This window comes from Chionomys nivalis, chromosome 2 (genome assembly GCF_950005125.1).
Source record: "Chionomys nivalis chromosome 2, mChiNiv1.1, whole genome shotgun sequence".
NCBI lineage: Eukaryota > Metazoa > Chordata > Mammalia > Rodentia > Cricetidae > Chionomys > Chionomys nivalis.
The window spans coordinates 136,731,297-136,758,389 of record NC_080087.1 but is presented as its reverse complement, the minus strand read 5'-3'; the positions used below and the strand labels follow the sequence as shown (position 1 = coordinate 136,758,389).

At 45.8% G+C, this 27,093-nt stretch overlaps 1 protein-coding gene across 1 annotated transcript; it reads left to right on the top strand.

Annotated features, from left to right (window-relative positions):
• The first annotated feature begins 326 nt into the window (after positions 1–326).
• On the top strand, positions 327–5,605 carry LOC130869539 (uncharacterized). Its single transcript, XM_057761783.1, is given in 2 exon segments — positions 327–1,990; positions 1,992–5,605. Coding segments are annotated over 2 exon segments (5,277 nt in total). The 3' UTR covers position 5,605.
• Positions 5,606–27,093: the final 21,488 nt, after the last annotated feature.

Sequence of the window (27,093 nt, the reverse complement as noted above, 5' to 3'; positions counted from 1 at the left end):
AAGGGGCTGACGAGCCTGGACTTCTCCCCCGCAGCCCTGGAAGACGTTCCAAGGGCATCAGGACCCCGGGCCCTCGGAGGTCAGCCCGCAAGGGTTTCTGGAGCCTACCCGAGCCCCCAGGGTCAGTCCGCAAGGACTTCTGGAGCCCGATTTTTCGGAGCTCAGCCCATATCCGAAGGATACGTAGTTCTATCTGGAGAAGAGGGACCCTCGGAATCTCCGTCTTTGCTTTCGGTTTTACGCCGGAGCCGCGCTGCGCGTTTGTTCTGTCTCTGTCTCTGTGTGTCTTTTTTTGTTTTATATCTGGTTCCCTTCTCTTCGAGAAGATGGGACAAACTCTAATCACCCCCTTAAGTCTTACCTTAGATCACTGGCCTGATGTCCGAGCCCGAGCCAACAACCAGTCAGTCGAGGTTCGAAAGAAGAAATGGGTGATCTTTTGTTCGTCCAGGTGGCCTACCCTTGGGGTGGAATGGCCAAGAGACGGCACTTTCAATCTTAATGTTATTTCCCAGGTTAAGGAAAAGGTGTTCAGCCCAGGACCACATGGACACCCTGATCAACGCGCCTACATCGTTACCTGGGAAAGTCTGGCATGTGACCCACCCCCGTGGGTCAAGCCCTTTGTCATCTCTAACAGACCCCAACCTCCTCTTACCCCTATGGCCCCTAAGGCTCCCCCTCCTCCGGGGAGCCAACCGCTCGTACCTCTTCCTCCTGCACCTTCCTCTGCCCCACCCTCTTCTTCCCTATACCCCACTATCCTTAAGGAGAAGTTTCCCAAAGAAAAACCTCCGAAACCTACCCCTACACCCCCTCCCGTCCTTCCTCCGAACCCTGACTCTCCCCTTACTGACCTTCTATCAGAAGAACCCCCTCCTTATGCAGATCCAGAGAATCCAGAGAGTCCGGAAGGGTTGGAGGCTGCGGTGGCTGGCGGACAGCCCGCACAAGTCTCCCCAGCCCCCTCGCCCATGGCTGGAAGACTCCGGGGAAGGCGCGAGCCACCCCCGGATTCCACTTCTCATGCTCTACCCTTGAGAGAGGGCCCGAATGGCCAGCAGCAATACTGGCCATTCTCTGCCTCAGATCTATACAACTGGAGACAGCATAACCTCCCTTTTTCCAAGGATCCAGTGGCGCTGACTAACCTGATTGAATCTATTTTAGTCACCCACCAGCCCACCTGGGATGATTGCCAGCAACTCTTGCAAGCCCTGCTGACCTCAGAGGAAAAGCAAAGAGTCTTTTTGGAGGCTCGGAGAAACATTCCAGGCGACAACGGTCGCCCAACCCTTTTGCCTAACGAAATTGACGAGGCCTTCCCTCTGACGCGACCTGATTGGGACTTCACCACAGCTGCAGGTAGGGGACACCTACGCCTCTATCGCCAGCTGCTTATAGCGGGTCTCCGAGGGGCGGCACGCCGCCCCACCAATTTGGCCCAGGTTAAGCAAGTAATACAGGGAAATGAAGAGACGCCCGCAGCCTTCTTAGAGAGGCTCAAGGATGCTTATAGGATGTATACCCCCTATGACCCTGAAGATCCAGGGCAAGCTACAAGTGTATCCATGTCTTTCATTTGGCAGTCTAGTCCAGATATTAGAAGCAAATTGCAGAGACTTGAGGGTCTCCAGGGATATACTTTACAAGACTTACTAAAAGAGGCAGAGAAAATTTTCAATAAGAGAGAGACTCCAGAAGAAAGAGAGGAAAGATTATGGCAGAGAATGAAAAATCGGGAGGATGAAAGAGACAAAAAGAGAAATAAGGAATTGACTAGGGTGTTGGCCACCGTGGTTCAGGGACAGTATAGAGAGGAAGACAGGAAGGGAGGACGATTCAGGGCCAAGGTGGACAGAGACCAATGCGCCTATTGTAAAGAACGTGGGCACTGGATTAAGGATTGTCCCAGAAGAAACAAAGGACCCAGGAAGCCCAGGCCCCAAACTTCCCTCCTCACCTTAGAGGATTAGGGAACTCAGGGCCAGGAGCCCCCCCCCTGAGCCCAGGATAACTCTTGATGTCGGGGGGCAACCAGTCACCTTCCTAGTAGACACCGGGGCCCAGCATTCAGTCCTGACCCAGACTTCAGGGCCACTCAGCGAACGATCTGCTTGGGTCCAAGGAGCCACTGGTGGCAAGAGATATCGATGGACAACTGATCGGAAGGTTCAGCTGGCTACCGGTAAGGTGACGCATTCCTTCCTGCACGTTCCGGACTGTCCCTATCCCTTGTTGGGTAGAGAACTCCTTACCAAGCTGAGGGCCCAAATTCATTTCGAGGACACAGGGGCCAAGATAACGGGCCCAGATGGAGGTCCTCTCCAAATTTTGACCCTCTGGCTGGAGGATGAATACAGACTTTACGAGACCCCGGGGCAACAGACAATTGACATGGCCCCTTGGCTCAACAACTTTCCATTGGCATGGGCAGAGACCGGGGGAACGGGGATGGCTTTACGACAACCTCCACTTATCATTCAATTAAAGACAACAGCTACTCCTATTTCAATCAAGCAGTACCCCATGTCCCATGAAGCATATCAAGGCATAAGGCCCCACATAAAAAGACTACTGGACCAGGGCATTCTCACTCCCTGCCGGTCACCATGGAATACTCCCCTTTTACCAGTAAAGAAACCAGGGACTGGGGACTACCGGCCAGTGCAGGATTTGAGGGAGGTCAACAAAAGGGTGGAGGACATGCACCCCACGGTCCCCAACCCCTATAACTTATTGAGCACTCTGCCACCATCCCACGTTTGGTATACTGTATTAGACTTAAAGGATGCCTTCTTCTGCTTGCGGCTGCATCCGGAGAGCCAGCCCCTTTTTGCCTTTGAATGGAAGGACCCAGATCTTGGTCTTTCGGGTCAATTGACCTGGACTAGGCTCCCCCAGGGATTCAAGAACAGCCCGACTCTCTTTGATGAGGCCCTGCACCGGGACCTGGCAGACTTTCGGGTCCAGTACCCCACCCTGACATTGCTCCAATACGTTGATGACCTCCTTCTGGCGGCCGCTTCGGAGAAAGAATGTCAGGAGGGCACAAAGTCCCTCCTACAGACATTGGGACAATTAGGATATCGGGCATCAGCCAGGAAGGCTCAGATGTGCCAGAAGCAAGTCATTTACCTAGGTTATCAATTAAAAGATGGACAGAGATGGCTGACCGAGGCACGCAAACAAACTATCACTAACATCCCTGCCCCCCGGAACCCCCGCCAGCTGCGAGAGTTTCTGGGAACAGCGGGATTCTGCCGCCTCTGGATCCCAGGGTTTGCCGAGATGGCAGCACCCTTGTATCCTCTAACTAAACAAGGGACAATGTTTGATTGGGGAGAGGAACAGCAGAGGGCTTTCAAAAACATTAAGAAAGCCTTACTAGCCTCCCCTGCATTAGGCCTCCCGGACATTACCAAACCTTTTGATTTATTCGTGGATGAGAGACAGGGTTACGCCAAAGGGGTCCTAACTCAAAAACTGGGCCCTTGGAGGCGTCCTGTAGCTTATCTCTCAAAGAAACTCGACCCAGTTTCTTCAGGGTGGCCGCCCTGTGTGCAAATGGTAGCAGCTATTGCAGTCCTCACTAAAGACGCGGGTAAACTAACCCTGGGCCAGCCACTGACTATCCTGGCACCCCATGCGGTGGAAGCCTTGGTCAAGCAGCCTCCAGACCGCTGGCTCTCCAATGCCCGCATGACTTACTACCAAGCCCTGCTCCTGAATGTGGACCGGGTGCAATTCGGACCTGTGGTCGCTCTTAATCCCGCGACCTTGCTCCCTCTGCCGGAGGACCCGGAACACCACGACTGCCTCCAGATCCTCGCAGAAACACACGGGACCAGACCGGACCTGACAGATCAACCCCTCCGAGATGCTGACTATACTTGGTATACGGATGGCAGCAGTTTCCTGGCAAATGGGGAACGAAGGGCGGGGGCAGCAGTGACAACAGAGACTGAGATAATTTGGGCAGAAGCCCTACCAGCAGGCACCTCCGCCCAGAGAGCTGAACTCATCGCTCTGACCCAGGCACTCCGGATGGCAGAAGGTAAGAGACTGAATGTTTATACGGATAGCCGATATGCATTCGCCACGGCTCACATACATGGGGAAATTTATCGAAGACGAGGGCTGCTGACCTCAGACGGAAAGGAAATTAAAAACAAACTTGAGATACTGGCACTCCTAAAAGCCTTATTTTTGCCCCAAAAATTAAGTATTATGCACTGCCCTGGGCATCAAAAAGGCCATAGCCCTGAGGCAAAGGGAAATAGGCTGGCAGATAACGCTGCCCGAGAGATTGCTATAAAATCAACCAAGACCTCCCAAGCTCTCCCCTTGACGAACCCGGAAGAGGCCCAAGCCTCCAGTTCACTACCCTATAGTAAAGAGGACATTGATCTTCTAAAGAAGATGGGGGCTACATATGACACCAAAAAGCAACATTGGGTTCTCAAGGAAAAGATTGTTATGCCAACAAAACATACTTATAAAATGATAGACTACTTGCATAAATTGACTCATCTGGGGCCAAAGAAGATGAAAGCCTTGCTGGACAGACAGGAGTCAGGCCAATACCTCCTGAACAGGGACGGAGCCCTGCAAAAAGTGACTGATGAATGCCAAGCCTGCGCTCAGGTAAATGCAGGCAGAACTAAGCTTGGTCCAGGAGTTCGGATACGGGGACATCGTCCCGGAGTACATTGGGAGATCGACTTTATGGAGGTTAAGCCAGGTCTCTATGGGTACAGATACCTCTTGGTGTTCATAGACACTTTTTCAGGATGGGTAGAAGCCTTTCCCACCAAAAACGAAACCGCAAAGGTGGTAACCAAAAAGCTCTTGGAAGAAATATTTCCCAGGTACGGAATGCCTCAAGTCTTAGGCACCGATAATGGGCCCGCCTTCGTCTCCCAGGTAAGTCAGTTGGTGGCCAAACTCCTAGGGGTCGAATGGAAATTACATTGTGCGTATAGACCCCAAAGTTCAGAACAGGTAGAACGCATGAATAGAACAATTAAGGAGACCTTATCCAAATTAACGCTTGCAACTGGCACTAGAGACTGGGTGCTCCTCTTACCACTGGCCCTGTACAGGGCCCGCAACACTCCGGGGCCTCATGGACTGACTCCTTTTGAAATCCTATATGGGGCTCCTCCCCCATTTATAAATTTCTTTGATTCAAACATTGCCGATTTTGCTAACAGTCCTTCTCTGGAAGCTCATTTACAGGCGTTACAGATTGTGCAGAGAGAGGTTTGGAAGCCGCTCGCCGCTGCTTACCGAGACCAACTGAACCAGCCAGTGGTACCACATCCCTTCCAGATAGGAGACACTGTTTGGGTCCGCAGACACCAGACCAAAAACTTGGAACCTCGGTGGAAGGGCCCTTACACTGTCCTTCTGACCACCCCAACGGCACTAAAGGTTGACGGCATCACGGCCTGGATCCACGCCTCGCACGTTAAGGCAGCCCATACAGCTGAAAAAGCGGAGGCCGCCGCGACCCCGGCATGGAGAGTCCAACGCACTCAAAACCCCTTAAAGATAAGGCTTACCCGTGGGGCCCTTGGATCATTATATGGGCCCTACTAAGGCTGGGAATGGCAACACAAGAAAATAGCCCACACCAGGTTTTCAATGTAACCTGGAGGGTTACAAATCTCATGACAGGAAAAGTAGCCAATGCCACCTCCCTGTTGGGAACGATGACGGACGCTTTCCCAACCCTGTACTTTGACCTCTGTGATCTGGTGGGAGAGTCCTGGAACCCCTCAGATCAGGAACCATTCCCGGGATATGGCTGCCATCACCCGGGGGGGGGCGACATGGGACCAGGAACAAAGACTTCTATGTTTGTCCAGGGCAAAACACACAGAAGAGGTGTGGAGGGCCGGGGGACGGTTACTGTGCCCAATGGGGTTGCGAAACGACGGGGAGGCTTACTGGAAACCCTCCTCCACCTGGGATCTAATCACGCTCAGACGAGGAACCACGCCTGGGTACTCGGGAAGGGGACCCTGGACTTGCGGGGGAAAAGCTTGTGGCCCTTGCTATGATATCGCTACCGCTACCGATGTCCAGGGCGCCACCCCAGGAGGTAGATGCAACCCCTTAGTCCTAGATTTCACTACGCAGGGAAAAGAGGCCTCTTGGGACGGGCCTAAATCATGGGGATTGCGCCTATACCGTTCTGGATATGATCCTGTCCTTATGTTTTCGTTAACCCGACAGGTGATGAATGCAGGCCCTCAGCTATCGATAGGACCAAATCCAGTCCTACCAGAACAAAAATCTCTTTCCCAGCCAGCACAAGTCTTACCCCCAGCAGCACCTCGTAGTACCTCAATAACCTCCTTAGCCAGCAATAGTACCCATAGCACACCTGCCACTACTACCACCACCCTGTCTCCCCGTCAGCCTGGAACAGGAGATAGACTAGTCAACTTGGTACAAGGAGCCTATCTGGCTCTCAATTTCACAGATCCGAACAAGACCCAAGATTGCTGGCTATGTCTGGTTTCAAGACCCCCTTACTATGAAGGAGTGGCCGTTCTAGGTAACTACACCAACCAAACCTCTGCACCCACCAGCTGCACTTCCACCCCCCAGCATAAGCTGACCCTGTCTGAAGTATCTGGACAGGGACTTTGCATAGGGACCATTCCCAAAACCCACCAGGCCTTATGTAACTCAACCCAAAAGGTGTCCAGAGGAACCTATTACCTAGCCGCCTCCAACGGGACCTATTGGGCATGCAGTACTGGATTAACCCCATGCGTTTCAGCTGCTGTGCTCGGTGAAACCTCTGATTATTGCGTTCTAATTGAATTATGGCCCAAAGTTACATACCATGATCCTGAATACATCTATAGTCATTTTGAAGGGAGAACCCGATTCAGGAGAGAACCAGCCTCCCTAACTCTGGCCTTATTACTGGGGGGCATCACTATGGGGGGAATAGCGGCAGGAGTAGGCACAGGGACCACAGCTCTTATGGAGACCAGCCAATTTAGACAACTTCAGGCAGCCATGCATACTGATATCAAGGCGCTGGAAGAATCGGTTAGCGCACTTGAAAAGTCATTAACCTCCCTATCAGAGGTAGTCCTACAAAACAGGAGGGGTTTAGACATGTTGTTTTTGCAAGAGGGTGGGTTATGCGCAGCACTCAAAGAGGAATGTTGTTTCTATGCGGACCACACTGGGCTGGTGAGAGACAATATGGCAAAGCTTAGAGAGAGGTTAAGACAGAGACAAGAGCTGTTCGAATCGCAACAAGGATGGTTCGAAGGATGGTTTAATAAGTCTCCCTGGTTTACGACTCTATTGTCTTCTCTGATGGGTCCCTTGATTGTCCTCCTTCTGATACTCCTGTTTGGGCCCTGCATCTTAAACCGTTTGGTCCAGTTTATGAAAGACAGGCTGTCAGTTATTCAGGCCCTAGTACTGACACATCAGTATCATATGGTACAACAACAAGAAACCGAGGTTCCATAACTGCTTAGAGTAAAAGATTTAACTCTATGATAAAAGAAAAGGGGAGAATGAAAGACCCTACAGACCCCCTCCTCAGAACCCGCAGCTAGCAGGCTCCCCGGGAGAACGTCCTGTTTGCTTGAAAGATTCTCAGGATCAGCAGCTAGCCTGCTCTCGTGAGAGGAAAACAGGATATCTATAAGATAGGACATCTACAAAGCAGGATGACTTCAAAGGACAACAAAGCAGGATGACTTCAAAGTAGGATACCTATAAGATAAGAGCAGGATGTTTGCTGAGAGGAAAACCATTCATGCCCCCCCCCCGCCTCATTCTGATAACCACGCTTCTGCTTCTGTAAATTGCTTTTTGCTGCCCTCTTTCCTATAAAAAGTCCTTCTCCCAGTCTGCAGGCGCGCAAGTCCTCCGAAAGACTTTGTTGCCCGCAGGTACCTGTGTCCACTTAATAAACCTCTTGCAGTTTGCATCCGCGTGGTCTCGGCCTGTTCCTTGGCTTCGGGGTGGGGAGGTCTCCTCCCGAGGGAAGGTCCTCTTCGGGGGTCTTTCACTGGGTAGAGGAGAAAGAGGCCGAGCTGTGCCACCAGGGTACAAAAGTCAAGGTTCAAAGGAGTGACTGTTGGGACATCTGCTCCAGTGGGGAAACAGCTCACCATGTACTGTGTGGCACCATCAGGCCAGTGGCCTGCATTGCCACACCATGCCCAGGCACAGTGGGCAGGGGGCAGAGGTTAGGAAGAGCCCGTACACATATTTCCCTCGGGGAGGTAAAGCCTCAGACTCTGGCTTTGTTTGATGGAATGCAGTGTCCCATCAGACTTTGCTGGCCAGCCAGTCTGTGCAGCTGAGCTGCGATCCTGGGACAAGTGCCCCTCACCTCCCAGAGTGTGGTCTACAGAGGTATGCCTCTGAAAGACCACCCTCAAGACACCTACAGGCAAAGAGAGGAGTGGAAGACCTGAAGCTGTCACCATATCATGTGAGACACTGGGTGACAAAAGCTGAGCTTTGGCGGAGTCCTCTGCCTACCCCCAAACTCCAGCCTTCATTTTGGCTTAAGATGAGCAAGAACTGTCCTGGTGACCTTGGAAACCAACAACAGGCAGTTTTTGTCAACAATGGGAATCATGGAAACCCAGCAAGTGGCACTCTGACTGCTTAGGCTGAGGAGCCTGAGGTTCCCTGTCACAGTGATCCATTCTATGGGGTGCCTTACACTTGGTAGTGATCCTGAGACTCCAGATGCCTCATACACTGACACACAGCAATCTGTAGATTTGAGAGAAGAACCGAACTCACTGCTCCCCATGGTGCTACTCAACCTGACATCCCCTACTCACTCAGGGGCTATCTGCCATTCCCAAAGCTTCTGATGGCCACATCATCACCCCACATGTATCCCACCCTGCAGCCAGGCACACCGAGTCAATCCATACCTGGCAGTTTCCTCACAAGTCTCTGCTCTTTGCTAGGAGGTTGGGAGGCAGCTCTGGTCCCAACCACTATGCATAGCACTAGCAAGCAAGCCAGGACTCCCATGGCTGGAGATGGCAGTGGCATCCTCATGCACAAGGCATGAGGGTGTTACATCCCCAACGCTTAACTTCTGGTCCAGTGTGGGTAGATTCACTCTGGAGAGTCTGTGGGAGGAGACCAGCAAGTTTTTCTGAGCAGGTATTGTGGGAGAGGTCTAGGGGGTGGGGGCAGGGGATGGGGAAGACAGGAGGGCCTCAAGTACCTGAAAAAGCAAACCAGACCATTCTACCTTCTGTGGTCCCTCTCTTTTCTTTCCCTCCACTGAGACAGAGCTCTCCAATATATTTTCTCTAAGTTTTATTTTTTCTTTTGACTACAACTGGTAAAATTAAAGTAAATTTAATTATGATGTTCTGGATCTATTTACTCTTAAACCCTCTCAGCAGTTTTCTAGGATGTTTGTTAAGCAGGCTTTGGGAGACTTCTAACTAAATGTTTCATTGTATTCTTTTTGAAAAGGGTTTCCCCCTCCCGACCCACAGGGACTGGCCTTCCTGAGAAATAAACAGGTTGTTACTCTTCAGACTCCTGCAGAACAAGCAATCAAGGCCCCAGGGCCATCATCCCTTGCCACAGCAGAATCATGCCCTCTAGGGTCTCTCTGCAGTCCACTGGTTCTCCAGGTATCACCTATGGCAGTCTTGCTCTGTCACTCTCGGACAGTTGGCCCTTGCACCCATCATCCATGTGTGACCCTCAGTGAGACCAGCAGACAAAACTTCCTTTAAGTTAAAAGATTGAAAAACAATACAAGTTTATTTATAGTAACATTGCCACAAGAGCCTTCTTTGACTATCTGAGAGCTACTACAAAAGGGGAAGGCTTGATAGAGTTTTTAAAGGCACAAACCTCAATTTTCTCAACTCCTGGGGTATTTTTGCTATGTGAGAAATTATCCTGTTCTTGTTTTTTAGAGCACGCGAGGATAAGTGAGATTACAGAAGCAGAATGAGCATCTGAATAATATTTTAAAATAACAATTATACAGTACGGAACAATTGTGAGAAATGATCCAGGTGGCTCTGGGATCAGTCTTCCCTTTAGATTGCTATTGAGACTCAAATGCTGAGGGCCATGACTTAGGGTTGTAGTCCAGACATCCTGTGGTTAATAATCCTTAGGCTGAGAATAAAGCCTTGCTGACTCCAATGTTTTTCTTTTTTCACATAACTTAGTTTGACACTCAGTTCGAAATGGAGCTAGTTTTTAACCACTACATAAGTAAACAGACCCAGTTTCTGATTTTAGAGTAGCCAGCTTGGGGGTCAGGCAGGTGGGCTCAGCATTTGCACACAGAAGGCTGTAGACAGCCTTCAACACAGGCTGCTGATTTCTTACCCCTCAAACAAAGGGCTGTTAAAACTAGGTCCTGTGTGGCCAGGAGAATATGAAGTCGGCATTTGTGATAGCTCCTAACAGAACCCTCACTAGTCAGTAGTACTGATGTCTCTAGTTCAAATTCTCAATTTATTCATGTTTGATGACATAGGCAAATGGAGACTTAAGTGAACAGTATCTTTAGAAATTGGGCCTTACTGTCAGGTTGTAAAGGTTTAACAACAGCATACATAATAACATACGATATTTGGGTGGTGTACTATGTGAGTCCTTTAGGAACAACTCAATAAGATGTAGCATATTCCTAGTCCTGGAAATTTGATTTTATAGCATATGATATCTAACTGGAGTACTGTCTTCGCCATCACATAGTAACCATCTTTAAATATTTTATATATGTGCATATTTCAGGAAACTTCTAGAGTTCCAGGTATCAATAGAGCTTTTCAACCTCCCTGTTTTAGCCAATATTCTATTGCCATATAAAGACATCATAACCATAACAACTCTTATAAAAGAAAGCATTTAATGGGGCTTGCTTACACTTTCAGAGGCTTAGTCCAATATCAGTATGGTGGGAAGCATGGTGGCATGCAGGCAGACATGGTGCTGGAGGAGCTGAAAGTTCTACATCTAGATCAGCAGCGAGCAGGTCTGGACCCCCAGTGACACGCTTCCTCTAACAAAGCTGTACCTACTCCAATAAGACTATACCTCCTAATACTTTCAAAAATGCCACTTCCTGATGTCAAATATAAAAATATATTAGCCTATGGGGGCCATTCTTATTCAAATGACCACACTTCCCATATACCTTCCTTTACTTTGCCCACCCACCTACCTCCTCCATTGAATCTTCCCTTATCCTGTTGTAACACTTTATTCAATTTTCTCTTTTTTGAAGAGCCCCTACCCTACCAACCCCTTTGTAGAACCTGGCCTCTGTTTATATCCTAAATGAAACACACATTTAAAGATAGCATCCATGTATAAAGTGGGAAAAAACACATTATTTGTCTGTTTTGATCTTGGTTACCTCACTTAGTAGGATTTTTTTCAATTCCATTGTTTACCTGCAAATTTTGTAATTACATTTTGTTTTCACAGCTGAATAATATCCCATTGTATAAATGGATTATATTTCCATTATCCCTTCCTCTCTTGATAGACATCTAAGCTGTTTCCACTTTCTGGAGAGAAAAGCAGTGAACATTGGTGTGCTGATGCAGGTGAGGCCCTTTGTGTGTATGTCCAAGAGTTGTAGAGCTGGATTCAGAGGTATATCTATTTTCAACCCTGAGAAGCCTCCTCACTGATTCAGTAGTGGCTGTACCAGTTTGCACTCCCACCAGCAATGATAAGTGTTCCTCTTTCCCCACATCCTCAGAAGCATGCGCTATCATTTCTTTCTTTCATCTGGGCCATTATGGATGGAATAAGATGAAACCTCCAGGTAGTTACAGTTTTTGTTTCCATGGTGGTTAAGGATGTCAAACCATCTGCTCTATTCACATGCAGGGGACATATTACATACAGTGACACACTCATACATGTGAAATAAAACAACAAATCTTTACAAAAAAAGTTGAAACAAACAAACAAAAAAAACAGGACTGGGCTGGCAATAAGGCTCTGCAAGTAAAGGCGCTTGTTGCCAGGCCTGACAACCTGAGTTTGGTGCTCAGAATATTCATGATGAAAGGAAAGAACAAACTCCAGCAAGTTGTTCTTTGACCTCCAGGACACACCCCTCCAATAAATAAATAAAAAGTACCAAACTGCACAAATCAATAAAATTCTAACAATGACAAAAACAAATACATAAACCTTTGAAAATTGTGGATCAGATGGTCAAATTTCTCTCCCATACCACCTTAAACTGTTAGTAGACCAGAAATCCCCGCAAATCTATTGTCATTTCTTTCTGGATACTTCCAGTGATTTTTGTTGTTATCGTTTTTTTTTTTAATGATTTATTTACTTATATTTAATGGGCATTTGTGCTTTGCCTGCAGAAATGTTTGGGTGAAGGTGTTGGATTCCCTGAAACTGGAATTACAGGCAGTTTTGAGCAGCCATGTGTGTGCTGGAAATTGAACCTGGGTCCTTGGAAGAGGAGCCAGTGTTCTTATCTGCTGAGCTAAGTTTCCAGCCTTTTGTTATTGTTTGAGACAGGATCTCACTCTGGCCCAGGCTGGCTCCAGAATCCTCCTCTCTCAGCCTGCGAAATGCTGGGATTCTAGGCTTGACCCAATATAAAGAATTTTTTTAAGTAAAAATAAGTTGCTAGCATACAAGTTCAAGACCCAGGAAGGAGAAGGCAGGGTAAGGCACAACCAACTTAACTTCTTAGTCACACAGAAGGGATACCCAAATCTTCTAAAATAGACAAAGAAGAGAAAAATCAATGTGAATGTCTGTACAGAACACGAGACTGAGCAGATAGATGGGTCAGTAAATAAAGGTGCTTGCCACTAAGTCTGATGACCTGAGTTCAGTCCTCAGAACCCCCAAGGCAGAAGGAAAAATTGACTCAAGTTTTCTTCTGACCTCCACACACATGCACTCACACACATACATGCCATAGTGGGAAGTGGCCCATGAATTTAATCCCAGTTCACAGGAGGCAAAGGCAGGTGATACTCTGTGAGGTTAAGGCCAGCCTGATCTACAGGGTGAGTTCCAGGAAAGCCAGGGCTCCATTGAGAAACTCCATTTCAGAAAGGCAAAAGAAAAAGAAAAAAGAAAAATGTGACCTAGAATAGTCCACAACACTAGAAGGATGAACCTGCCTGACTAGTGAAGGAGGCCAAAGATGCCTCTTAGATGGTCTTCATCTAGGTGGTCAGCTGTGGTGGCGCAAATGAATGTAGACAGATTATATAGATATATACAGCTTTAATAAGGAAATAGACTTACAGGACCACAGGTTCCCGTGGAGTACTAGAAAAGCGGAGCAAAAGAAAAGGGGCTGCTGGGATCATGCCCGGCAGATTTATCCGTAAACATTAGCCCGAGGCGAACACGCCCCCAATGGGTGGGGCTATGTCCCTACATCTCCCCCTTTTGTCTAAATAAGATAGAACCAAACCAAATACAACTATATACAATAATAACAAATAATAAATATAACAAACAATATTGAGAACAAAACTTTTGCTAAACATTCTATCTTAAGGAGTCTAAATAACATAGAGAGTAACTACAATTATATAATCTTTAACTCCGTCAAAGATCTGAGAAGGGAATAAATATTACTTAACAATCGAGAGATATCCAAAATGTGTAACAATTGACAGAGACAACTGACTACCTGGGCAATCACCCAAAGTCTCGTTTGTAATGTTGAGTCAACCAACTTTGGCTAAGGCCTAACATAACTGGCATACCATTATTAAAGGCAAGGAACTTTCTTAGGACTATCCTACCCTGTCTTGGCAAGATAAGACAATCCTGTTTTATTCACTTAGGGATATTTTGTATCTTACCATTGTCTTTTTTAATGTCTGAATCTCCTGTCCAGAATTATGTTTTAAAGCCTTTATTGAGGATTTTAAAGTATGAAGTTTGTCCATTAGAGATAACGTCTCATCTTTGGACATAATTTTTATAGCATATACCGTGCCTTTTTGTATAGATAATCTTTTTGTCAATCTGTCATAAGCTTTAGACAAAATCCGATTGTTACATTTATCAGTTTTGATTCTCTTAGTTAATGTTTTTGTTTCTACTGAAAGGGACTGAAGCTTACGATCCAAATCAGCTGTTTTTTTTTTATAGTAATAAATTTTTTTTAATATCAGCCGTTAATATTTTAGTTCCTACTGAAAGGGACTGAAGCTTATGATCCAAATCAGCTGTTTTCTCTTTTATAGTAATTAATTTTTCCTTAACATCAGCCTGTACCTCTTTTAAATTTTTTTTAGTTTGTCGAGTTGTGTTAAACAAAGATCTGTTCTCTGTCTGAAGAACTTTAAACTGATTTTTGAGAAGATTGTTGTCATTCTCAATTGTTTTTAAGCGTTTAACCTTGTCTCGTAAAGACTTTATCATATTTTTATTATCAAACCATACAGTACCAAGGAAAACTACGAATCCCAGAAAGATCCATATCTGTGGGCTGACAGACACTTCTTGTAAAATCTCCCACATGGTACAACTGAAAAGGCTGTTAAAGTCTTGAATGGTAATGTTTTTAGACATTTTTCTTATTTATAAAAGAAAATTATGTACCTGTAATGAAGTTTTCCTGCCAGTGGTGGCTAAAAAAATGCACCTGAGTCCACGTGGTCTAAGCCAGAGCCGGTCTGAAACAATTAACTCAAAACAAAAATTATTGTACTGCCTGTTAAGGGAAGGGGTTGGCGGCTTTTGCTTCAAAACCGCAGGTGCTTTACTTAAATCAGGCAGTGAGGGTTTGGAAGAAGCAGGGAGCTATTAACTGCTCTGTGGGGGTCGCTGCTCTGCGACTGTAGTGGCCTGGAGTGGGGGAAGGGAAAGCGAGCACAGAGCGCGCTGTAAATCGCCTTCCTGAGCTCAGGCAACTAGCCGGGAAAGGTGGAGCTTGCGCCCCCCCTGCACCAAGTCGGGGGCAAAATAGCCCGACATTGGGATGCCAAATGTGGTGGCGCAAATGAATGTAGACAGATTATATAGATATATACAGCTTTAATAAGGAAATAGACTTACAGGACCACAGGTTCCCACGGAGTACTGGAAAAGCGGAGCAAAAGAAAAGGGGCTGCTGGGCTCATGCCCGGCAGATTTCTCCATAAACATTAGCCCGAGACAAACACGCCCCCAATGGGTGGGGCTATGTCCCTACAGTCAGCTTAGCCCAAGTATCTTTGGCAGGAGAGAAGATCCCAGAATTCACCAACCTTGTGACAGGACTATGGTTCCTCAAGAGTACAATGAATTCCAGGCTAAAGGAATGGTATTCCTAGAAGTTACAACCAGGGTGTGATGGTGAATACCTCTGAATTGCAGTAATTGGGAGGCAGATGCAGGTGCATCTCTTTGAGCTTGAGGCCAGCCTGCTCTACATAGCAAGTCCAAGGCCCACTAGGGCTACATAATAAGACTCTGAAACAAAGAAAGGAAGTTAGAACCAGATGGACTTTATGATACAGACCTAAAACTCAGCATTTGGTAGGTGATGGCAGAAAGATCAAGATCAAGACCATGCTCAGCTATATAGTGAATTTGAGGACACTATGATTATATAAGATACTAACTCAAAAATAAAAGCAAAACTCTCAATCAAACAATACAAACCAAAAGCATCTCCTTGTGCTCTAGGAATGGAGACCTACAGACAAGAGACACGCATACCTACAGACAGAAAGTCAATTCTTTTTCATTTTTACAAAGTGATCACAGTTTCCAAGTTACCTCATGTTATCAGGTGGATATTCCAACAAGGCATGGAATGCTGGTGATATGGCAGGCCCTGTATCAACAGACTTACTGGTGTCATCTCAGTTCAACCTCTAACAGTCCTGTAATATGGTTACCATTTTTATGCCCATTGTACAGAATGGGGAACAGAGGCTCAGGGGAAATTAAGTAACTCATAGACAACAGTGCTATGAAATGTAGGAGGGAAAGATTCAAATTCAGGTCTTCTTGACTCTAAACCACACATGCTAAGTGTTTGGACTGCCCACTCTACAGCCTCCGGCATGCTTTACTGCCTTGTTCCTCACTGTTCTATGACTTCTCCCTCTTAGTGAATTAGTCATGTGTTGACACATCTAGTCTCAGTCTAGTGGGTTGTTTATTTAACTGATCGATGTTGCTCCCCATTTGAAGTATATACAAACACACCCTTATATTTATGAATATATATTATATAATATCAATATATTAGTGAATATGTATTATATATATATATTCCTACTCTCCCTAAATAATTAAACAAATAATATTATTATTTCAAATGCCTATCAGTAGAGTAGATCTTCACACATTCATTATATGAAAATTTATTTTAAAATGGCAGAATAGAGGGCTGGAGAGATGGCTCAGAGGTTAAGAGCATTCCCTGCTCTTCCAAAGGTCCTGATTTCAATTCCTAGCAACCACATGGTGGCTCACAACCATCAGTAATGGGGTTTGGTGTTTTCTTCTGGCCGGCAGACAGACACACAAACAGAATATTGTATACATAATAAATAAATAAATAAATATTTTTTAAAATGTCAAAATAGAGAAATAAATGTTTATAATAATGAAAAAAATTATAGACAGCTCAAAACTGTCTGTAACTCCAATTCCAGAGGATCTGACACTCTCACAGAGGCATACATGAAGGCAAAACACCAATACATATAAAATAATTAAAAAATAAAATTAAATTTTTGTAGGAGCCAGTGGGGACGGGAGCACCACAAGAAATCCCACAGAACTAACTAACCTGGGATGATAGTGACTCACAGAGAATGAACCACCATCAAGAGAGCATGCATGGGACTGACCTAGGCCCCCTGTATACATGTTACAGTTGTGTAACTTGGTGTTCTTGTGGGACTCCTAACAGTGGGTGCAGGGCCTGTCCCTGTTGCTTGCTTTAGGGACCCATTCTTCCTACAGGATTGCTAAATCCATTCTTAATAGAAGAGGACATGCCTAATATCGCCACTACTTGATAGAATATGTCTGGCAGGTATCCATATGAAGTCCACCTTTTTCTGAAGGTTAAAGGAGGAGGAGGAATGGATGGGGAGTTGGAGCAGTGGAGGTAGGAGGGAGTTACTGAGAAGAGAGGAGGGAGGGGAAATTTTGATTGGGATGTAAAAATAAAAAATAATAAAAATAAACTCATGCCCAAAAAGGAGAATATCAATGGTTATCATACTTAAACTTGAGGTATTAAAAGAATGGCCCTCTAGGGACATTGGCACTTACTGTAATTTTAAAATGTGTTTGGAGTTGTATAGAAATAGTTAAATAAAATTAGTCATAATTTTGATCGGATCTAATACATAATGTGTTTCCCTTCTTCTTGGAATAGTTATATCATGTTTAGGGATTATTATGACCTGGTATTCACCCACCTGAAATAAATAAGTGTAGTTCTAAAAAGAGTTTGAGCTCCTGCTGCTCTTGCAGAGGGCTGAATTTCAGTTCCCAGCATCTATATGGCAGAACACAATAATTTGTAACTTCAGTTCTGTGAGATTCAATGCTCTCTCTGGCCTCCAAGAGTACCTATATTCATGTGAACACACAGCCCTTGCACCCACCAAAAACAAAACAAAAGGCCACAGCATCTTGGGTCTGCTCCTTCTTGGTGTAGTCCATCTCAGTTTTTTACATCACTGCTTATCTTAATCAGAGCACCTGGAGAATCCAATCCCCACTTCTTGTCTTCATGTATTTCATGTATACTCCCTCAGTATACAAGTATAATCTTATAAGATTCCTCTGGAGCGGTACACTTGTAATGTGTCTACCCGCTGAATGTGCCAGAAGCCATAGGCAGGTATTCATAGTCAGCCATCAGTCATGCCATGATGTCAGCAAGCCTCCATGAATAGCTAGGCCAAAACATCTGTGGTGTGTAACCCGATGGGATTCTAGGGAAGTGTGGATGAAACATGTGGGAAGGAATCAGACTAGGCAAGGTAGGCACTGCCTAAGACATCTGTACCAGCAAGGAAAGGGGCATCATGAGGGAGATTCAAAGAGCTCACACACTCCAAGGCTGGAGAGATCAGGAGAGAGGACCTGGCTGTGGCTTGCTTTCCTTCTTCAGGCCGATGCCTGTGAAAAGTCAGCAGGCTCTGAGCTCTGCTGTTTGAAAAGCCCTTCCAGGTCCCTATATTTCACCTCAGAGACATCTGATGTAAGAATAGGAGCATGGCCTTAGTTTCCTTCCAAGCCATCTCCATTGCAGCATGTGGAGAGGCTTAGTGCCAGGGTAGCTTCCACAACGTGCACTCATGAGTTCCAGGAAGGTATCCTTAGTGGCTTGGCCTGTCAGTGGTATGTGGTAGCGCAATGGTGTCTCTGACCAGACAACAAGTGCATTTTCCAAGCCCCCTGAGATGGGTCATCACTCCCACAAGAACCGTCACCAGTCTCCATTTGTGCATACCATGGTTGGCCAGTCTGAAATCCTTGCTGGTTGGAAAAAATACATGATTCCTGTATGTGAGAGTTTGGAAGTGAAGCTAAATGGTGTGTATCTGTTAGAGAGCAAACACAGGCATTGGGATCCATCCCCAGAAATATTCCCCCATCTCTCTCTCTCTCTCTCTCTCTCTCTCTCTCTCACTCAGACACACACACACATACACACACACACACAGCCAATGAAGGCTTGTTAAGGACAGAGAAAGAGAGTAAGGAAGAAAGTGAGTCAAGACAAAACAAAACACACTGACAGATTATCTTTCCAAAGCCCAAATCTCAGTGTGGGCGAGTTCCTTTCTCTCTAAACTCTGTGGACACATAATTGACATATGGGAAAGAATACTGCTCATAAGAACATGTCTTGCCAAATTGTCAAAACCCAACATTTTACATCAGTGACACCCAGAAGGAAAGACTGTCAACTGCCAGAGTTCCCTCCACCTCTCATTTCTCACTTGTGCCATGATATCCATGAGCTTGGTTCTCTTACAGGCCTTTAAAAGTCTTTTCTGGCTCCTACAAGGCTGTCAAGGATCCTAAAAAAAGAAAATAATGAGGCAGAGTACAATCCAGGTAGGCTGTAAGTCCCCTGGGCAGGACTCCAGGTCTGTGGCCAAGTGGCACTTACCTTCCATAGGGCTCTTTGGGGAAAAAAGGGCATAGACTCAAATCTGGCTACTTCCTGCAGGCATGGGGCAGTGTGGGGAAGGGGAGAGCCAGGTGTCCATGTTTAGCAAAAGGTGTGGCTGGAAAGGCATCCCATGAAGTGTCATCCCGGAGAAGGCAGGCATCTGTTCCTTGGGGGAGAGGAGAAGGCAGGTGTCTAGGGAAAAAAAAAAACTTGTTATTGCTAAAGATGAGTGTGTCAGGATGAGGAGCAGGTAGGCTCTTCATTGTGGCATCCTGGAAAAATGGAGGGTGGAGGGTCTTGCCTGCTGGACAGACCAAGTGTCTTGAGTAGGTGCCCACTTGAGCCTGGGGAGATGGTACCAGCATGGGTGTCCCAAGAGCTTGGCAGCTGAGGGTGTGGTGAGGATTACCATGTGAGGTCCTGTCCATCGAGGTTCAAGAGACCTAGGAGTTAACTGTTTGAGGGGTACTCTGTGCCCTGGGGAGAGCAGGGCAGGTTTAGGGTCCACTGGTGTGGTGGCAGGAAGACAACTGTCAGCGTGTGAATGGAGAAGGGACCTTAAAAGGGAGCCCTACCAGTGGAGGAGCTTGAACTGGAAGGTGATGGTTAAGGAGAAAGGGCCTGCCATAAAGCAGCCCAAAGGGGCTCAGGCCCATAGGGGAATGCCGGTTGGCCCTGAGGCAAGGACCAAGATAACCTGAGTTCAATGGAAAGCTTGCTCAGTTGTTGTTTGATGAGTCCCATTGTCCAGGAGATGTTGAGCTCCACCACATCTGCTGTTTCCCTGGAGACTGGAAATGCTTTTATCCACCTTGTAAAAGTGTCCACAAGTATTAAGAGATAACGAAGTTTTTTCATGAGTAGGCATTTAAGTGAAATTAACCTGCCAATCTTTGCCCGGTTGGTGTCCACGCAGCTGGTGTATGTGGAGAACTCCTTGTGGGTTGGCCTGGGCACACGTCTGGCAGGAGGAATGAAGCTGTAAAATAGAATCTTGGAGATGGGTGGGGTTAAAAGGGACTCCAAGAAGTGGAACAAAGCTTTGGGGAAGTGGCTAAGGATATAATTGTCCTACAAGAATGTAGGGCAGTGGCAGAGTTTTAAATGGGGAGGAACAGGTCCTGTCTACCCCCATAGCTGAAATTGGTGAGGGAAACTAAAGGCCCAAGTGAAAATAAAAATAATGGATTTACCCACCACTTGTAGCATGACCCTAGGCTAGGAGAGGGTTACGGGATATACCAAGTCTGGGCAGCGTCAATCCTCTGCCAGGCTGAGACATTTGAAGGCTGGCAGAGTTTCACTTGCCAATGGTGATGAGGCCAGACCTCCATGGCATGGCCTAGAGGACAAGCCAGCACAGGGGCATTGTGATTTCCAGTGTCTGGGTTGCTGGCAGATAGGGCACAACCTCGGAGCAGCTGTAGTGCAATATCGTGCCATTTGACCATTTAGACCATCTTTGATAGAGCCTCGTGGTTGGCTTCCCTTGTCCCCCTTCCTGTGACCTTAGGGCAGCTGCTAAGACCTGGGCCTGTAGATTGTTGTAGCTTTGTCTGTCGGGAAGACTCAGCTGATTCCTCTCGGGCATTAAAAACTTTAAAGGCCATATTCTCCAATTCCCATATAGGAGTTTGGGGACCATCCTCAACTTTTTTAAACTCTTTCCTAATATCTAGTACCGACTGAGGAAACAGAATGATTAGTAGAAAAGAAACCTAGCTGCTTTTCTACCTGAGGGAGATTTGGAAGAGAAAAGGGAGCATGGGAGGGGCTAGCCCAGTGTAAAGAGGGAGTTCAGCATGGAGCAGTGAGGTGGTAGGGGAAGGGAAAGGTGGAAGTTGAACCTCCAAATTGGGAAAGCAAGGGGAAAGAATGTAGCTCCATAGGAGGGGGTTGGGGAGTGTGGGCTTGAGGGAGTGGGGGAGGGGCCAGTGCCTCTGGTAGCATGGTGCTTTGAGAGACTGGCTACTAAGGGAAGGGAGGGGTGAAAGTGCAGAGACCAAAAACCATGGGCACATATATATATATATATATATATATATATATATATATATATATACAAACATCTTTTTAAATTGAGTCTGTCTGATACAAATGAACAAAGTAGGCTCAATTTAAAAAGATTTTGGTAAGAGGCTTACAGGGGGAAAAGTGGACCTGGCTTTGAACTGTGTAAAGCAAGCTCTTCCAGCAATGCAAAAAATTCCCAATCAAGTTAAATCAAAACAAGCCAAATTAAGAAATACCAGGTTTAGCCAGATGGTGGTGGCGCACGCATTTAATCCCAGCACTCGAGAGGCAGAGGCAGGTGGATCTCTGTGAGTTCGAGGTCCGCCTGGTCTACAAGAGCTAGTTCCAGGACAGGAACCAAAAGCTATGGAGAAACCCAGTCTCAGAAAATCCAAAAAAGAAAAAAAAAGAAAAGAAAAAAAAAAGAAATATCCAGGTTTAATAGCAGATCTGCACTCTCAGATGGCCCCAAGTGGGAACCTGGAAGCTGCAGAAATACAGCCCCTGAGAGGAAGAAAGGGAGACCAAATGTTCCTCTTTCTGGAGATCACTTAAGTACCCTGGGGATGTGTCGCGGCCCCCCTCGACCAGCAAGGAGGACGCGCAACACCGGAGCTCTTCTTGCTAAGCAGTTTATTCCAGGACTTTATTCACAGCAATCTTTTCCCTTCTCTTTCTCTCCTTCTGTCTCTTCCTCTCTCCTCCGGGCAAACCTCTCCCAGCCCTTAAGTAGGCCTGGGCCGCCAACCTCAGATTGCCAGGTGGGCACTACCCATAGGTCCATGCATATGCAAGCAGCTGACAGTCATTGCATGATAATAGCATAAGTCAGGCTTTAGCCATAGGAGTTGATTATCACAGAGAGCACTCGCTTTCGGGATTGCGGAGGGCGGGAGCCAGCACCATCAGGTGCTACTCCACGCAGCTCTCTACATTGCCATCAGGTGTGGCTTCATGCAGCTCGCTACAGGGATGGGGTCAGGACCTGGCCTGCTGGGATTTGGAGTCCAGACCAGGCCTTGGGGCTGGGACAGATGTGAGGGACTGGGGCCTATGCTCCCAACTTGACACTGTGTGTGCCTATTATGCTTTAAGTATTTGAATGTGGTATTGAGCCCAACACCATCCACTCATGCATTCATGGTTTTATATTTTTAAGTTGGAACCTTAAAGAATCATGCTTCAAGCTTAAATTCCAGATCCATTTATGGCACCCTCTCTGAGCTGCAGCCAGCAAGCTTGTTCTTCCATTGTCCTCTGAAGCTCTGTAATTGCTGCCATCAGTCCAGAGTAGATCAACCTGATTCCAGAGCCCAGAGGTGTCTTCTGATCACAGGAAAATGACTAGGTCAGCAACAGTACAAGGCCCTTACCTGTCACTCAAAAGTCATCTCCTCTTTGCTCAAAAACACCCCAATCCTGGCTCCAGGTTTGAGATTCCTTTGGACTTACTCTTCCCCTTTGTGGGTGCCACTGCCTCAGAATGTGACACACGTGAGGGGGCAGCACTGCCTCAGAATGTGACACATGGGAGGGGTCACTGCCTCAGAATGTGACACATGGGAGGGGTCACTGACTCAGAATGTGACACATGGGAGGGGTCACTGACTCAGAATGTGACACATGGGAGGGGCCACTGCCTCAGAATGTGACACATGGGAGGGGTCACTGCCTCAGAATGTGACACATGGGAGGGGTCAATGTCTCACAATGTGTATCTTATAATCTTAGAGTCAGAGTGAACGTGGGTGGGTTGACCAGTTTACATGTTTATTTCCATGTTTTGTCTTTTATGGATGAATGGATGTGTCTCATTTTTTTCATTATTGCTTGCTTGCTTGCTTATTGATTGATTGATCGAGCAATGACTTCTTGTGTATTTCTTTGCTTACTTACTTACTTATCTATCTGTTCAGCCCATCTCATTTACTTACTTCTTTAAAAAATGACCCACCTAGTTATTTACTTACTTACTTACTTATTTATTTGTTCATTTATTCCTTCACTTCCTTATCTTCTTTCATATATCTGTTTATTTATTTGCTCAGCCTGACTCATTTATTTACTTATTGAATGTTTCAATTAAATAATAATATTTTATTCATTTATTCATTCTTTGTTTGCTTATTTGTCTATTTTTATGTATGTATTTACTTACTTTCTTAATTATTTTTTTACTTTTTAAAATTTACTTAATTTTTTTTTCGTCGGGAATGTACATCATTTATTTCCTTCCTTCCTTCTTTCCTTCCTTTCTTCTTTCTTTCTGTCTCCTGACTGTCCTGAAACATAACTGGCTAAGAAAATGGTGGCCTCCATCTCACTGGTGCTGGGTGAGTGTCAGCAAAGCAGCTCCTGAAATGGAATTTGACACACACACACACACACACACACGTATATGACATGTACAGATGGGGGGGTTCCAATGTTTTCAGAGGAAGGTGCTCACTGGTAATAATAAATGTGCTGATAAAAAAGGCTGGAAATCGCTGAATATTAAATCATTAAAACTCTTCAAATAAATAGCAATTCCGTTTCTCTCTCTTTCTCTCTCTCTCTCTTTCTCTCACTCTCTCTCTCTCTCTCTCTCTCTCTCAGACACATACACACACACACACACACACACACACACACACACACCATAGACCAGCACATCTAGACTGACTGCAACAAACAAAAGAAGAAGAAACATGGAAAGAAGACACCCCTGCTGGACAGGATCTGATCTGATCTGAGAATAAATTCATCGAATGGCTGCCAACAGCATTTCATTGAGAAGAGATTCCACATCTTACGCTGTATAGTAAGTTAGTTAGTTAGTTAGATAAAGAGGAGCCTGTGAACTGGGTTGGGGTGTGGCTCCTCAGGTCAGGTCAGGTCAGGGAGGGGCTGAGGCCTGTACCATTGGCCTTGACAATAGGCACCAGTCAGGTGTTAGTGTCAGGGCCTGAGAGTTCCTCAAAGGGAATGAATGGAGACCCTTGCTTGTCTAAAAACCGCCTGAGCTTGGGGAAAGAACTTGTGTATAGCCACACTGGCTTGTTTCTTAGGTCCATTTGATATTGAGGGATATTAATGACCAGTGGATGTCAACTCTGGTTATTTTTATTTATTTTTTTGGTGGTAGTGTTTGTGTGTTTCCTTTCTTTGAGTTGTGGTGGTGGAGAGTTGTCAGATGTCTCTGTTATTATGGGAGTTGTTGGCATCCTTGGTTTGTGCTTTGCCTTCTAGTACTTTGTGTAAGGCTGGGTTTGTGGCTACCTATTGTTTAAATCTGTTTTTGTCCTGGAATATCTTTTTTCTCCATTGATGTTGAAGGCAAGCTTTTCTGGGAATAGTACTCTGGGCTTGCCTCCATGGTCTCTTAGTGTCTGCCAGCACATCTATCCAAGACATTCTGGCTTTCATGGTTTCCATTGAGAAGTCAGGTGTAATTCAAGCACCTACGGACACCTGATCTTTGATGAAGAAACCAGAAATACATGGAAGACCATTACTCTCCCTTATAAGAGATCATGTCAGCACAAAGAAGCCACCCTATTGCTGAGACACTCCACCTCACCTCCCAAAATAAATTTGGTGGAAAGGAATTCCCACACAGACCTCAACCTAAAACCAGATATCTTGAACCTAACAGAAGAAAAAGAAGGGAAGATCCCTGAAATCAATGACATAGGAAAAGATTTTCTGAGCAGAACACTATTAACACAGACACTAAGATCAACAATTAATAAATGGGATCTCATGAAACTGAAAAGCTTCTGCATGGCAAAAGATCCCATCATACAGACAAGTGGCAGCTTACAGAATGGTAAAATATTTTTTATCAACTACACACCTAATAGAGGGCTAATATCCAATATTATATTAAAAAAATCAAACAAAATGAATAAAGAACTCAAAAGGCTAGATATCAAGAAAACAAATGACTCAATTAAAACTGGGGTATAGATCTAAACAGAGAATTCTCAATAGGGAATCTTAAGTGGCTGAGAAAGACTTAAATGTTCAACATTCTCAGTCATTAGTGAAATGCAAACCAAGTATGCTTTGAGAGTCCATTTTACACCTGTCAGAATCCCTAGGATCAATAACACGAGTGACAGTTCCTGCTGGCAAGGACGTAGAATAAGGGGGACACTCATCCACTGCTGGTGGGAGTGCAGACTCATACAGACACTATGGATATGAGTGTGGGGGCACCTTAGACAGATGGGAACTGATCTACCTCGTGATCCAGCTCTATCACTCTTGGGCATTTACCCAAAGGACACTTTATCCTACCACAGAGATGCTTACTCAACCATGTCCATTGCTGCTCTATTAATAATGCCCAGAAATTGGATAACATATTCAAGACATGAATATGAATGGATAATAAAAATTGGAACCTTTACACAAATGAATATTACTCAGCCATTAAAAAGATTTAAATTCACAGTAAATGGGTAGAACTAGGGGGAGAAATCACCCTGAGTGAGGTACCCAGACACAGAAAGCCAAATGTGGCATGTATTAGCTTACATGTGGATATACAGAATCACAGAGATTAAGCATAGAGTAACAGATTAAGGAGGAGAGAAGCATCTCATCAGGAAAGAAGAAATAGAATAGAAAGGTACAGGCTGGTGAGGGGATGTGCAAGGAGAAAAACAGAGGGACGAGGGAGTGTATACAGGGAGAAACAGTTAAAACTAAGGCCACTGAAGTAGCGTGCAGTGGCATGGGTATTGATACAGTTGATGCTTCCTGAAATAAATGCATATGTGAAGGCAATCTAACAGAGAAATCAAATAACAGGGTGATGAGACTGTGTCTGAGAGCTTTCTCTTCTGTCTTTCATTCCACTCTTTAGGTTGGGATTGAAGATGTGCACACAGGGATTAAAGGCGTGCACCGCCAGGTTTCTATGGCAAACTAGTGTGGCTACTGAGATTAAAGGTGTGTGCTACCACTTACTCTTCAGCTAAACTTTCTTTATTAAAATACAAATGAAATATCACTACACGTAAGGCTCATGAAACATTGTAAAGGAGGGGACACATAGATTATAAGAGCCAGAGCATCATGGAGTTTGCTGTGACATTGTATCTCCTAGGAATGTCAGAATCTACACCAATAAAATCTTATTAACATGGCTGCTTAAGTATGAGCTGAATAAGGACAAGAGGCAATCTATATTCTCCCTCCTGCTCCTCATTAAGACCTTAAGAGCACAGACCGTTGCTCCAAATTGAGTCTCTGTCTCTACCTCGATCCATCGCCAGATGAAGGTTCTAAGGTGATATGTAAGATATTTATCAGTATAGGATAGGGTCATTTCAGGTTCCCTCTCCTCAGTTGCCCAAGGTACCAGCTGGGGACATCTCCCTGGACACCTGCGAACCCCTCTAGAGTCAAGTTTCTTGCCAACCCTAAGATGGCTCCCTTAGTTAGATCGCTGCTCCTGTATCCTCCCTTCCTATATCCCAACCATCCCAATCCCCCGATAAATCAGGACCACGAGGGATGCACCCACCCACTGTGACAGTGGAACTGATTTATTGTGAGCACACCAAGGCCAGCTGGTCTGGGACTGAATAAGCATGGGTTGAAACTGGACTCTCTGAGCATGGTGGACAATGAAGGCTGATGAGAAGCCAAGGACAATGGCACTAGGTTTCGATCCTAATACATGAACTGGCTTTGTGGGTGCTTAGCCTGTTTAGATGCTCACCTTCCTGGAAATAGATAGAAGACCTTCGTCTTCCCGCAGGGCAGAGAATTTGGACTGCTCTCCAGTATCGAGAGGGAGGGGGAATGGTGTGGGGGGAGGAGAAGAGGAGTGGGCATAGGGGGAAGGGACTGGGGGGAGGGGGCAATATTTGGGAGGAGGGGAGGGAAATGGGAAACGGGGAGCAGGTGGAAATTTTAATTAAAAAAATAAAAAA